At 36.7% G+C, this 14629-nt stretch overlaps 1 protein-coding gene across 2 annotated transcripts in view; it reads right to left on the bottom strand.

The window, feature by feature from the left end:
- Positions 1 to 14629, bottom strand: part of PALS2 (protein associated with LIN7 2, MAGUK family member) — a 59764-nt gene that overhangs the window by 29485 nt on the left and 15650 nt on the right. Inside the window, exon 2 of one of the 2 annotated variants that reach the window (XM_041466603.1) lies at positions 2083 to 2201. In XM_041466603.1, coding sequence (XP_041322537.1) covers positions 2083 to 2199 — 117 coding nt within the window. In that variant the 5' untranslated portion in view covers positions 2200 to 2201. Of the gene's footprint in view, positions 1 to 2082; positions 2205 to 14629 lie in introns of both variants that reach the window. The other variant, XM_041466604.1, reaches the window with a different exon arrangement.

The following is a 14629-nucleotide window of genomic DNA, read 5'->3' as shown; positions in this document are numbered from 1 at the left end:
TAAATGCTCCATCCCTGGAAACAATCAAGGTCAGGCTGGACAGGGCCCTGAACAACCTGATCTAGTTGAAGACGTCCCTGCTCATTGCAAGGGGGGTTAGACAAGGTGACCTTTAAAGGCCACTTCCAACCAAAACTACTCTATGATTCTATAAACATCAGTGACAGGAAAAAAACATTTTACAATCATAACTGTTCTCCTTTGTGGAAAGATTCAGTGAAAGAGCCCTATCCCAAAAAAAAATCTTTAATTTCTACCTTATTGCTTTTATTCTATACAGGAAAAGTGTGAAATGAATGTAACCCAGTTTTAAAAGATCAGCCAAACTGCACTGCAGAATACTATAAACTAACTACTATACTTATTGTTCGCCTTCATTTATTTAAGGACCAAAAGGAGAAAATAAGTTTGTATAGCTTGTGACACATTTCCCCAAGTTTCTTATTGTCCTTTTTTGTATACTTTACATAATGATTAGTCTTAATAACTGGCTAATAAAGGAAAATGAAAAAGCTTTTGCATTTCTGGCCTGCTTTGAAATCATTATGTTTAAATAATGTAACCATCTCAGAGAACTGAGATGACTGAGAACTGAGAACAGCTCTTCTAATAGAAAAGCAAGTTTATGTATTTTTAGGGACAAATATGTGAATTACATACGCTTCACCAAATGTGTTTTGATCTTATCCTTATTTAGCACTGCTTGTTAAGACTGAGGATTTTTCCAAAATAATTACAAAGAAAATATGAGTGCAGTCACACCATGTGAACACAATTAAAACCTTTAAGCATTCTAGATAAAGCATGTGTACAGTTAAGAATCTGTTTCCATTACAAGCACTTTTTTTTACATCTGCTAGTCATTAAATTCCACCTAATTGTTACTGGCCATTAAAGCACAAATTCTTTATAAGAAAAAAAGGTATTGCAGTGATCATTTTCTTCATGATAAATATTAAACATGACTTATGCAGCAGGTACTTAAAGTTGTTCCTATCATCAGTAAAAAAATGCTTTTACTTACTCTAGTAAATTTAATACACAAATCTTTCTCTCTGCAGTCATCTCACCACCAGATAAGACATTTCCATTACTTCTAAGTTTATTACTGTGCCATGTCTTCATCTTAAAACAAATTTTTTTAACAGCTAAACAGAAGTAAATTCTTATATGAGTTCTCATGAGAAGTTTTCCTTTCCAGATTTTTATACTGAATAAAATCCCTGGACAACAATCCTTTAGCTTTACAGAGGATTTCATACCTGGCCTGAGGGCACTGCTTTCAGATGTCTAGTCCTATTAAAGAGACAGCTGTATTTAATTTAACTGGGTTTTTCTCATGAAAGGCACTTATTTTTATGAAGTAAGATTAAGAATGTATATAAGTGATGTACAGTATTTGACTGCATTTCCTACTGGTAAGACCAGCTACATTTTAATTAAAGAGTCCAACGATTTTTTTTGCAAATATCACCTTACATATTTATAATTGATTGCTACCATCTATACATAAAAGATTTTTGTAATCCAAGAACAAAAACTTAGGATAATCCATGTTTTAGAGAGCTGACAATTAAAGATAAAATTATTAGTCTGAGATCCAGGAAAGGGCATGGAGAAAATATTTTCCTGGCATATCAGAATGTAGTTTTGAGCTAAAGTTGAAAAGAACATTTTTATGCCATGGGATAATGAAGGTGACTGCTCTCACTTTTCATCTCTGGCAAAACCACTGAAAGTCAGAAGGCATATGGGTTGTGCACACAACAGTGGTTACAAGACTACATTAAAATCAACTGCTTCTAATTTCAAATATTGTGATTTTTTTTCTTCATAAATAATGTAACCACATTATTTCTGTAGTCTCTAAAGTTTTCATCTTCCTCTAGATTTTTCTATATAACTATTAACCAGCATGCACAGAAATTGCACCAACTCTTCACCTTCAAGCTGGCCTTCAAGTCTTTTAATAAGATGAACCAACAACATGTTGTGGACACCTCAATCCACAATCAGTGTTCACACAATAATGTAAGAGTTAAAACATTTCCAGATTCTACTCAAAGCAGCAAATTTAAATACCTTAGCAAGTGATCTTACGATAGGGTTTTCCATAATTCCTTTAAGAAAAATCAGGTCTATTTCTTCAGCGCCTGTCGATGTCGGCAGATCGGTAAGGTTGTCTAAGACCTGCTGCATGGCTGCTGACAAAACAAAAACAAAAAGTAAATACTGACCAAAACAGGCTTCCATAAGGAGCAAAAGCTCTGGAAAACACCACAACATTAACTTTAAAGATGTTAAGCAGTCAAGTACATCTACTGAGAACAAGGGGACAGAAGAGAAAAAGAACTTTTTTTGTGTGTGTGTGTGTCTGAAAAATGAAATAAAGATTGCATCCAATTGAATCCAGGCCCAGCACATTCCTTCCAAGATTTGCTACTAAGGATTGAAAAAACAAACAAGGACAAACTATGTATAAGGTATGCATAATTTTCCAAATACAATAAAATCAACTCCTTCAGTACTCTTTTTATTTCATATTTTTTAGAAGTTTTTAGCCCTCATACACAGAGCAACCCACAAGTTTTACAATGCTTGTAGAGGCAGATTCACTCTTGTAAAAATGAACATGCAGTTCCAAATAATTTTTTTAAACCAAAAATTTGCTTCCAAGGCAGCTCTTACTGTGGGAACACTTGTGTCCACTGCAGCAGTCCTTTACAGCCAGTCTGACCCACTGCACTCTGGCACTAAGTGCACACGATGCAGATGCTAACACCAGCCTGGTCCCACTACACACTGCAATGGGAAGTACACCCTGCAATGAGAAATGCATCGTGCCTGCCCGGTACCCTCAGACTTGCTGAGAGAAACACTCTTGGCTGAGAGTCAACAATGCTGCCCAAAGAAATGTCAGAAAATGCCACCATTCCAGCTGTCTGGTCGCCTGAAGTCATCGAGGTGAGTTAAGAGAATTTGTTCTTGTTCTTAACTTTACTCTTTTAAACTCCTACCAAGCTATATATGCATGCCCAAATAGACACACACACAGGTGTACTAACAAAATCTCCTGTTGAGATCCCCAGCAAGCCCAGAAGCCTTGGAATAACCACGTGTTCTGCTATGCTCTGCATGTTGCAGAGTAGTATATAACAAGAGAATTAGAAAAGCCTATATGCCCCTTCTCCCACACAGGAATTTACCCTTAAATTTCCTCACTGCTTTATAATGAAAGCTATTATGAAACTGCACAGTAACAGAACAAACTGCATTTCTCAACACCTACTTTCTGATTCCAATTCTTCCTAGAAAATTCCATCTGAAGAAAAAATTTTCTGACCATTCTTTCTATTAAGTGGAACTGACTTTTCAACAAGCAAATCAACTCACGTGCGACATTTTAACTACAGCAGTGCATGTCAAAAGACCTGTATTATGTTAAAAATTTTAACCACACTTTTTCTTTCAAAAAAAGTGAATTTTCTGTGAAACCACGAGTAGGAGGGAAAATAACACTTTATGTTTTCAGATTTTGAAGCAGCATTCTTTCTATTTTGTAACAGACAAAGTCCTGTCAGCAACCACATTACATAAAGTCACAAAATTACCATGCAAACAGTTCACAACTTCCCCAGACTAGATACATCCTACATTCTGACTTGTTCAACTGCAGGTGAAACTGCCTTCTTCACATTTTCTCAATTCCCAATTTCAGACTCGTGACTTTTAATGTAGTCACACAAGCTGTACTATCTGCAGAAGTGGGCAGATGTTTCTGGCCAATTTACATCATAAGTGCTGCATAATAATGCAAGTGTTAGAATAATAAGCTTTCTTTACATTTTTAACAAATTTGCAAATTCTTTTTCAAGGGATTTCAGGTTAGCACGTTTTCTCCTACAAATAATCAGAGAAAATGCAAAGCTTCCTTGAAGTCAAAGTATGCATCTCAACTACCAGCTGGAATTCCAGCACTTGATGGTGACAAAGACATCTATAATAAACACATTCTTCATATTAACTCCATGACATTATCCTGTTTCTTACTTAAGCCTTTCAGAATTCTGCCTTAGATCAAATTAAAAAATATAGTCCCTACATAAAAACCTTACCATCAAAAAGAAAATGTGAAGAGCCATGTTAAGCTTCAGAAGAATGTCCTCATGCAAGTACTCAGGGTATTTTCAAATTAATATTTTATTCAATAAAGGTTTCAAAAACATCTAGCATCAGAACTACTTAAGTATATTTTATCATTCTTAGAAAACAGCAACCAGCTTTATCAACATGAAGAGTTCAAAAAATTCACAAAGGCGGACTTGCATTCCAGGTCATCAAAACCAAAACCAGCTGTTCTCAGAAACAGCTTCCTACAGTTGTCTGTTGGTTGCCTCATGGCACAGCCATCATGGCAAGAGTTTCCTCAGCTATAAATAGCGTTGTCTCAATATTAGCAAACCAAACAGAAAGCAAACTAAAAAGGCAGGATAAGGCACCTTTACTCATGCTGTAATGTTTGTGTTTGAGCATAATATGAGGCTCAATATTGCCTCAGTGCAGACAGCAGTTCCCCATCTCAAAGGGAAGATCTTTCCAAGTAGTTGAATAAAAAATAATACCTTTAAGTACCCCTTTATTTTAACCAGTTACAATGTTAAGCAAAAAAATTTTAGCATGAGAGAAAGGTTAAGCTTCAACAGTCTTTGCACCTGTTACCTAGCACATGGTAGGCAGAGGAATATTTATATGCTTCACCAAGTTTCACTGCTTTACACTCACCTGGTAAAATATTCAGAACATGATCAAATGTTATTTGCCAAAAAAACCCATCAAGAGCATATTCCAACACAAATTATGCCTGCTGGTTTATTTAAAAAGAATAGATCACAAATATATGGATACTTTTTTTGATGGACTAGACAAAGCATTTTAATCTCAGTGTTTTACGTGTATTATACAAGCCATGGGCCACTTTCAAATATAGTTCCTGTTTAATGTGAAAAGCTGGTATTTGTTCACATGTGAAAATAGCTTTGAAAGTCTAAGCAATATACTGACTACATATGCCTTAGATATTCCTACATGTACTTTCAAAAAATTCGGTTTATCTAAATACTAAGGGCAGAGGTGGGAGGAAGGGAAGACACTTTGGGAAACGTATCATGGAACGATTTCTTCTGTATCTATTCAAGAGGCTTTTGTTTACTCATTTCTAGGATCTATTAAACAACAAACAACAGGAGATACTTTGTTTCCAGGCTTAATTATAATGATCTTTCAGAATAATGTAGATTCACATAGAATTTCAAGTAGCACTCATTTAAACAATTTCCCTTTCTTCTTTCCAGGGGTAAAGCCACCTTAGCACTTTCAAAAAAAGCATCGCATCTTGTTCCTGAACAGCAGGAATGAAAGCTGAAGATGAAAGTACTTAGGTAAGAAAGTTTTACTTAAAAGATCATCTCCTACCAAGCAAGAAACAGGTGGAACTGAGGAGATTTGAGACTACCAAATCTAAATATCCCATCAAGAATTGCCTTTTGAGCCGCACGTCTCTTTTGTGGTGAATCTGCCCTTGAAATGTTGACTGAAGTTACTCACAGGGGGATAGAAAGCCCTGTAGAACTTACATTCAAGTCAGGCATACTGAAGAACTAAGGACTACATGAACAAACTGCATAAACCAGGTTGTCAGAAGTGCTTCTTATTATTGGGTACTTTGGTGTACAATAAAGAGGAAATGCATGCTTTTCCTTCAGTGGAAAACTAATTGGGTCTCTCTTCCCCCTCTTGTCCCATCTTTTACAGGAAAATAATAAGAATATACTAACTTTGAGAGCTCTACCATTCACCTCCCTCTCTCTGAAGACAAGCCTGTTTCTATATTCAAAGACCCATCTGGGGAAAACTTTAAACTCTCATCGCAACACATAAGGATTTGTTTTCATGAGGACACCATGAGACAGGCATGGCTGACTACAATGGTTAACACAACCACGTAGGAACACACACATATTACAAGAAACCCACTGATAACAGACTCCAGACACAACAGGAGGAGCCAGGTAGCAGAAACAAACTCTCAGTTGAGGCAAGGTGCTGAAATACAGGGATTATTAGGAAAGGTGACAACAGAACTGAGTCTGAGCTGGGACTCTTAAGAGAAAATGAGATTACAACTCCAGCCCCCGGCTTTCGTGACAGGGAATACACATAGAATTAATTTCCACAGTCAGTTTTCAAAGAACATCTTCATAACTGCAGCAAGTTTAAAGCCTCAAGCAAGACTCAGCAGGAACATACTGGTCTGCCATGTACATGCACTGAACAATTTATTCCTGCTATATATATGACCCCACATTCAGGGAAACTAGTTTGTCATTTGAACCTCATTTCAAAAAGTGAAAAGGGGCAAAGAGATGTTAATTGATCTCTGTGGCAAACAAGGTGTGGGAATACAGAAGTCCCACTTCCTAATGCAAAATTTACTAACCAGAATTAAATCCTCCTAATTCCCACAGAGTTCTTCAGAGCGCCAAAGGATGTTTCAAAGGTTTAATCTACACATCGTACCTTACAATTGTAAGTTCAGATCAAACAGACGTAAAAGATACCCTGGTAACTCCTTTCTTCTTGCAATTGTAAGAAAAAGACAGGTTTTCACCAAGCTCGCAGCCGTGATTCTTCTACCAAATTTGATTTTTAATCTTTCTTTCAGTGCCTAATTCTTGTCTACATTAATTCTATGTAGAGGAAAGAGGAAGCATACATTTAAATAAATTTTCCAGATTTGCAGACAGAAGACAAATGTGTCACTCACTGGGGAAAATTAAAGCTTTTCAGAGTGAATACCTTGCACAGTTTTTTTAGCTCAGCTTCATTTTATTAGTCTCCAAGCTTACAAAATAACAGGAATGAAAAGAAAATTATGTAAAATATATTTAAATAAACATGCAGATTTATTTCCACATGGCCTACTCATCTGGATAGAAAGTTATAATAAATACCTCAAGGACTACTGGAGAGGCAGGTACTCCAAAGTCTGGAAAGTCAGATTAAAATCTTGTCACATACATAAACTTCAGAAATAGCTTCTTGTGTGATTTAAAACCTTTTCAAGAGGGATATATTGAAGTTTCACAAGACACACAATAAGCTCAGACAAAAGAAGAATAATTTTTAACTTTGTCAGCCCTTAACCAATGACAACTCTGTAACTTTTTTCCATTTGTGTTTAAGGTTTTTAAATAATGATCATTATGCTTAAATAAAAGGCAAAGGAGAAAAAAAAAGTTATTTTTTCTTGGCCACTTCTCTCCCCAGTCACAAATTATAGCATTTTTAGCAGTCTAGAACCTATGAAGAGGTTAACATTCTGAGAATATTTCACAAGTTCATTCACAAATAGGCTATTGAGCAAGAATATATGAAAGGCTGACAAAGCTGTCTTACTACTGCTAGAGTAAGTTTCAGAAGCCGTATTTTCAGATAAAAGTCTCTGGGGAAGCACTATGCAGCGAGCACATACAACATCATGTTTGTGTTCTCAGAGCCAGCAGCTGCATGCACGGAGCAGGATCACTCCCAGCAGCAGCTCCAGAGCAGCGAGCCCTGCAGGAGCGGTGGAGCTCTGCAGTTCCATCCCGCGCTCTCTACAAATCAGCCACCTACTCCACACACGCTGCTGACTGCAGCAGGGGGCAGTGACACTCCTTCAAACACCCACCCACACACCTTGCACCTCCTATCTGGTAGACACTGGCAAGCAGGCTGCCCTGGACAGCCGCCTTAACTCAGACATTCCTGGGCAGCATTCCATTGTAACATCACACAGGCACCTCTTCTAAACAGGACCCCTTCCTCAGGCAGCAAACACAGCAGATCTCTAAAAAGACAGTAAGAATGATTAATGAAGAAAGCTGTTGTCTGCAGCACGAACACTTTACTGACTGCAGAATCACATATGGCAATGAATTTTTAAAGGAAGAAGGAAAAGTCTAATTGATAAGAATTAATGTTCCTCTGGATGTTCAAATTCTGCCCACTGAATTTCTGCACATTGAAAAGAAATAACATAAGTGCTTAGAAAAGTTTTTTAATTTTTTTAACTTCATTTTCTACAGGTCTACTGGCAAACCAAGATGGAGCTATTTTAACATACCTATAAATAGAAGCTCAAGCAGTCCCTACCCTTATCAAACCTGGCTCAACTATATCTTTCATGCCCATTTTTCATGACTGTGAAGGTCACAAAAGCTATAGGGAAGAGCCAACAAGCCTTTCCCAGCTTGAACACTGCAGACATACTTCTTTCAGGCTGCGAAGATTGTCTAAAAAAAGACGAAGCACAAATTTTCTGACGAACAGATGGACCTCACAGCTGCATCTTTTGGAAAAAATAAAAGCACTATTTAGAAGTAATCTCAGCAAAGATAAAAAAGGAACAAAACATCAAAACTCCAAAACTAGCAGAATTAAAAGCTTAAGTCTTATTTAAATACATATATCATGACCAACAACAAGATATTGAGGACAGATATACTAAAATCTAGTTTTAAGGAAATTATGTCAGACTTCTCTTTCTTAAAGGATTACCAAGAAAAATATATCATAAAGTACAAAAGCAATTAACTTCATGCTCACTAACTAAGCTTGATGCTTTGAAGATAAGCCTATATAAGTGTTAGGTATTACCAAGTTTTCTGACCTTTTTTAATTAGAGGAAGAATGATGTAAGCTTCAGGCACAGAAATTATTAACTGAGAAAGGACACACATGCACACAAACAGACAAGATTACAGAAAAAAAAATTTTCAAGCACTATACAGCACAAACCAGAGCATGTACAAGCAAGTCAACTAGAAGTTTTTTAAAAGGCTGAATTTAAAAATTTTTTTGTGTATTTTTACTTTTTCTCTACTGATATTAAGAAAGTATACACTTATGTCACGCAAAGACTGCTGCACGTTAAATGACTACTAGGACATGCCCCAGGAGAATTTTCAGTTTTGGTGAAGAAAGACCGTACTACCCTTAGCTCTTCAACTACCTTAGTATTTCAGGTACTGTAGAATATATTTGAACAGATTTTTAAATGAAGGCAAAACATTCAGTGGCTAGGCAGTCTAAGATACTATTTTGCAATCAAAAGCTATAGGAGAAATTCAACAAAGTTTCAGAATGTATCCTGCACTCCACTCAAGTTATACAAGAGGCTGAACTTATTGCACACATCCATCATTCTCTCTGGTATTTTGCCAACAGTGGCTGGATGAAGAAACTTGCATTCTCTGCAGTACCTATGGTAATTAATGACAGTTTTTTATGAAGTCTAAAACGCCAGCAAAAGAGATACAACAACCTAAGTACAGCTTTTGAAGTATTGCTTTCTCTAATGCGCACTCGTCCAAATGAATCAAAAGCTTTGTATCTGCATTTCTGCCACGGTACTCAGTATTATTTATCTGCTGCAGTACAACAGAGCCTGAAGAAAGCAGGACTGAAAAAATGCTAACATAAGTAAAGATGACAGTTATACAGCAAGGAAGAAGTAATGTGTAACAAACAAACAAACAAACCAAACAAATGTAAGAATCAGTTTACTGTACCACTTTTCTTGGTGAAACACATGAGGGAAAGCCACGCAGAACCATCTACTGTTTTATCCCATTCACAAATTCAGCCTAAGGGCAGCTGGAAATCAATTAAGATTTCTTCCTCAATTAGATCTCTTCTTTACACAAGTAAAAAAATTAGAACCTGAAGAGGAAATAAAGAACACCCTTCCAAAGGGATAGCAGACTTCCACTCAAGAACATGCTTTCATCTTGTTGCTGGTCTCCAATGAACACTGTCATAGTGGATAAGGCAAGCTGCACGTTGTGTCCCATTATGAGACCCGGCGCATCAGGAGCAACTGGCCCAAGCTTGGCCATTAGCATCTTTTTCCAACCATTTGCACTTTTATCTAGAACACTGGATAGGCATTTTTTCAAAGAAAGCTAAAATTCACAAGGCTTGTAACGTACGCTACTGTCTGTGTAAATGAAACGGTTCAGAACATAAGTCACAGAGCTGTTCTGTAGCATGCTTTGTGCACGTCTACAAAAAAGACAAGGTACTTTTAATAAACAAAATTAGGTACTCCACTGTGTAGCAAAGTAACAACACTGCACCTTCAGAGATCTGCGATCTTATTACCAGAGATGATGGTTTCACTGCAGTTTGCATCCCAGGAATGTGTGCATCCTTGTGTCTGAAGGAACCTGATCACTCAACAGAGTATCAGGAGAATATTGTTAAAAACAATCCACACTTCTGATATCTGGCATTTCCTTAATCTTGGTTAATAGAAAATCTAGATTAAACAATTCTTTCTGCTCCCTGTTCTTAATCAAATTTTTTTTTTACATCTAGGAAAAAATGTCTCACTTTTCATTACTGTAACATAAAGAGGGCAATTTTCTGCCCTTCAGAAGGCTTCTTCTCTCCTATATCAACTGGGAAAGAAGCAAACCTGGCATAACTGCCCTGTACCTCTTCCAGTCTGCACCTTTTTTTCCATATAGGCAGTCAGAAGTGTGGAAAATATATCGGACGAGAGTCTCGTGAGTGCCCTGCACGACACCATTAATACTTCCCTCTCTAGTGACAGGGAGAGATAATGAGATCTATTTTGACCTTCTTACAGTTACGTCATACTGTCAGCTCAATCTACTGGTCTGTCACAAAACAGTACAAAGGTACACTTTAAACGTCACTCTCCTCCAAAATTAAAAACTGTAACTGAACAAAATGTCCTCTTTCTTCAGTGAAAATACTACATATATATTTCATCCCGCTGCTATTACTCTAAGTTTCAAGTTAGTTTTTGGTCCACTTTGTTTTTGGTCCACTTTTGCTTTAGTGAAAATGCTTAGACAAGGAAATGCATCAGAAACCACATATCATCCAGATACTACTGTTGCTTTTAACACTACTTCCTTTTACAGCTTCAAGCATAGCAGACACTGAGGAATTCTAACAAATAAGAATTTTATAATGAAGAGTTTTGGTATCAAGCGAAATAATGCTGTGTCATAATACATTCTCAGAGTTATTTTATAACAACAGCAGAATGCTTTTTTAAATGAAAGCATCCAAACCCAGCACTTTCAAAATCTGATTGCTCCATTATGATGCAGCCACTTAAAAAAACATACCTCTGCCCTTTTACCAGTCACACTTATGTTAACATTTCAGGCATGCACTGTTTCAGGCCTCTGCTACTGTGAAGTATTTATTTAATCATCCCTTCCAAACTAATACACTGGAGTATTTAAATTAGAGCTGTACCAGTGCAGGTATAAAAATATTTTTGAGGTTCCACTATAGATGCTACACAAGCATTTGAAAATCGCTCAATAAAATTATATGCAGAAAACAGAAATGCAAGACAGCTTTTTGGAGCACAAAATAAGTTAAAGCACTTTATAAAATCTTTAGACTATGTCAACATATTCTTTAATTAAAAAGGAAAAAAGATATTTAATTACACTATTATTATATCTAGCCCATTTTTCTCTTGAAAGGGAAAAAAACCACCATGAAATGCTTCCATAGGGAAGTGTTCACTTAATTTCACTCAATTTTCTACTGCATCCTGGACTGAAGACAAAAAATTTAGGACAGGAGTAAATCTGCAAACAGGAGTGAATCTGCAAAATTTTTAACGTTTAAATGAAATTATCTCTGTCTCAGGACCTCAGTTTTCAATTTTACATGATCGCCTAGTACATTTTCCAAACATTTCACCTCAAGTCCATCCCTAAACTCTAAAGCTCCCACTTCCACTAAATTAATCTCTGTCATGCACCCATCCCCATTTCTGCCCAAGCAAACTTATTAGGAAGCAATAAAAGCAATTCACTAAATTAATAATGTTCTAGTTCAGGGTGACTTGCAATGGAAGAACAAAAAACCACTTTTACTTGACTACCTTTGTCATATGACACAGTTCTTGCTTATTTTAAGGACACAGCTAAAGCTTTACCTACAAAGAAAATTTCCAAAACAGAGCTGGAATGTTAGTAGTGATGTAGTGGATAGAAAATTGCTTTTTTTAAATTTGTTTGCCAAATAACATAGCTTATCTTTCTAAATAGTGAAAAATACCACAAAAAACCTTTGTGTTTTAATAAAGAAATGGCAAAATATGGCATGTTAAAGGCTTACTTGACCTTCAGGAATGATCAAAATTCATCTCTGTCACTCCCCTAGTGAAGGCACTCCATTCTAAACCTTGCTTTCAATTCAATGCAGTCAAGATTTACACAACTGCCTATTCATTATCCTCAACAGTTATGTTCCTTTAGTCCTTTGCAGGCTATGTTCAAGAACCCTGGAAAAGGAATAAAAAGATCAGCTTGACACTTGTATTTTGAAGGGAACTGAAAAACTTTACAGAGTAAGTCAAACTGCCCTTAGTCATGTGTTTTACCTCCTGGACTACTTGTTACCAGGATTTATTCATGATTGCAAATGTTTAATGAAAAGTAGGAAATCTAATTTCAATTTAAGAATATCTATGCACAATAACATCAGGAAAAATGTATTTCTACTGGTCTTGGGGCAGCTTGGATTAAGAATGCCATGTTTTTAAGGAAATTGCCAATTTGAATGCTCTCTTTGAATGTTTGCCACCTCCACTTTAAAGTCAATTTCCAAGTTACTGCTGTAAACCCTGAATGACAGTATTCTGTGTTGTATAAGGTGGGCACAGGGAGTGAAACAGCAAAGGGTGTCTTCAAAACTGTATGTGATGCATACTGACATGTTTGAAACTTTCTACTCCATTTCCTCAGAATATCAAGATGGGTTTCATTAAGTTTTGCTAAGAACTTGGAATGTTCAGTCACATAGCCCACCACTCTGACTGAAGCAAAACCAGAGAGCTTTTAAGTAAATTTTGCATATTTTTCAGTTCAAATGTTTTGTTTGGGGTTTTTTTTGTTTGTTTGTTTGTTTTTGGAGGTTTTTTTGGGGGAGGGGGTTGGTTGATTGATTTTATTTTGTTGGTTTTTTTTTCAAAAGAAGCACTAGCAAATGCAAAGACAGCTGAACTTTACTTCTTGAACAGCTCACATCACTGAAAAACTCAGTGAAGAATAATATCTGTCAAGGCTTTTCATCATTTTCTGAGACAGGCAAATTGCTGTAAATCTGAAAGGTTTGAAATGACAACTTTTACTGGTATGACATCATCCTTTTTATAATGGCTTCTCTTGTAAAAAGAAGATCATGATGGAACTTGGCTTTTTGACTGCATCTGAGCCATGAGAAAGCTTACAGAGAGGGGGAAAAAAAAGTTGTAAGATAATGTCTTTCTTGACTTCAAGCTGCAATTGCTGTTTCTTAAAAGCAGTTCATACACAGCCTCATACACTAGCTCTCTTCAAACCTCTTTATGCTGAAACAATAAAAGCCACATTATCTTAGTTTTCACTCAAGTCCTTCATTCTGTTGTTTCCCACACTTCTTAGGGGTCTTAGAGAAAGGGGTTGGGGGAAGAGAGGAGGGTACTAGTACAAACAAGTACTAGTACAACCCTTGTTGGGTTTTGACAATAAAATCTCTCAGAGCTGCACAAATTTTAAGGCCCAGACACCTGCAGCCAGAACCACCTCTAATGCCACCCACAGAAAAGGAGAGGATTCCCAAAATAGCCTATTGAAGTCCATGTACAATCAGAAATGGATTAGGGATCATGAATCTCTGTCCCCAACCTTGGACTTTCACTGCAATAGATAAATAATAATTCCATGTTACAGCTTTTCTCCAAGAAGGTTTTATGAAGTCCAGGTCCTGACCTGGAAAAAAGTAATTGCTTTGCCAGCCACCTTCAGTGTGGCAGCTGAGAGAACTGTCTCACCACACCAAATGAGTTCTGAGAGCAGTCAGTCCCATCCATGGCTGTTTCTGCTTATCTTACTCTCCCCACTGAATTCCTCTTTCCCTGAAGAGTACTGAGCCTGAGAATATAAAAAGAGAGCAATGTAACCTCCTATGGATCAGTTGGTTCTTTGGATGCAACTAGTTTTAAGATTGTGGAATAATTTAACATGAAATTACCTTCAAGATCCCAAGAAACCTTGAAAGGCCTAAGATGTCTTTTTTACATAACTTTCTGGGTCTTACAAGGTCAAAACCACATTGTTGCCAATACTTATGAATGTTATTTAAAAAAAAACAAAACAAGTCCTATCTCAGCAGACAGGTTATACAGCACACAAGGAAGCAAGAAATAGATGGAGTAGTCATTGTCTCCTACAAACTTGACATATCCTATCTCAGCAGACAGGTTATACAGCACACAAGAAATAGATGGAGTAGTCATTGCCTCCTACAAACTTGACATGTAAGTGAAATGGCCCCATTCCTCCTCAGGATTTTGAAAGGTCTGAAACAACACAGTCTAGGAATGCATTTTCAGAATTATAAATTCCTATTTGCAGAAAGAAAATCACACTTTTTACTTATGTTTTTCAAATAATCATCTCTATTTCTTTCACTTATCACTATACTTTTCTTGAAGACATGACCAACACCAAATGGAACTTTGATTCTGTTTCAACTTCTCAGAAACCCT

Source organism: Pyrgilauda ruficollis, unplaced genomic scaffold (genome assembly GCF_017590135.1).
Source record: "Pyrgilauda ruficollis isolate IOZ18807 unplaced genomic scaffold, ASM1759013v1 scaffold2, whole genome shotgun sequence".
Taxonomy (NCBI): Eukaryota; Metazoa; Chordata; class Aves; order Passeriformes; family Passeridae; genus Pyrgilauda; species Pyrgilauda ruficollis.
The sequence above is the reverse complement of the archived record's forward strand: the minus strand, read 5'-3'. Positions and strand labels throughout refer to the sequence as shown.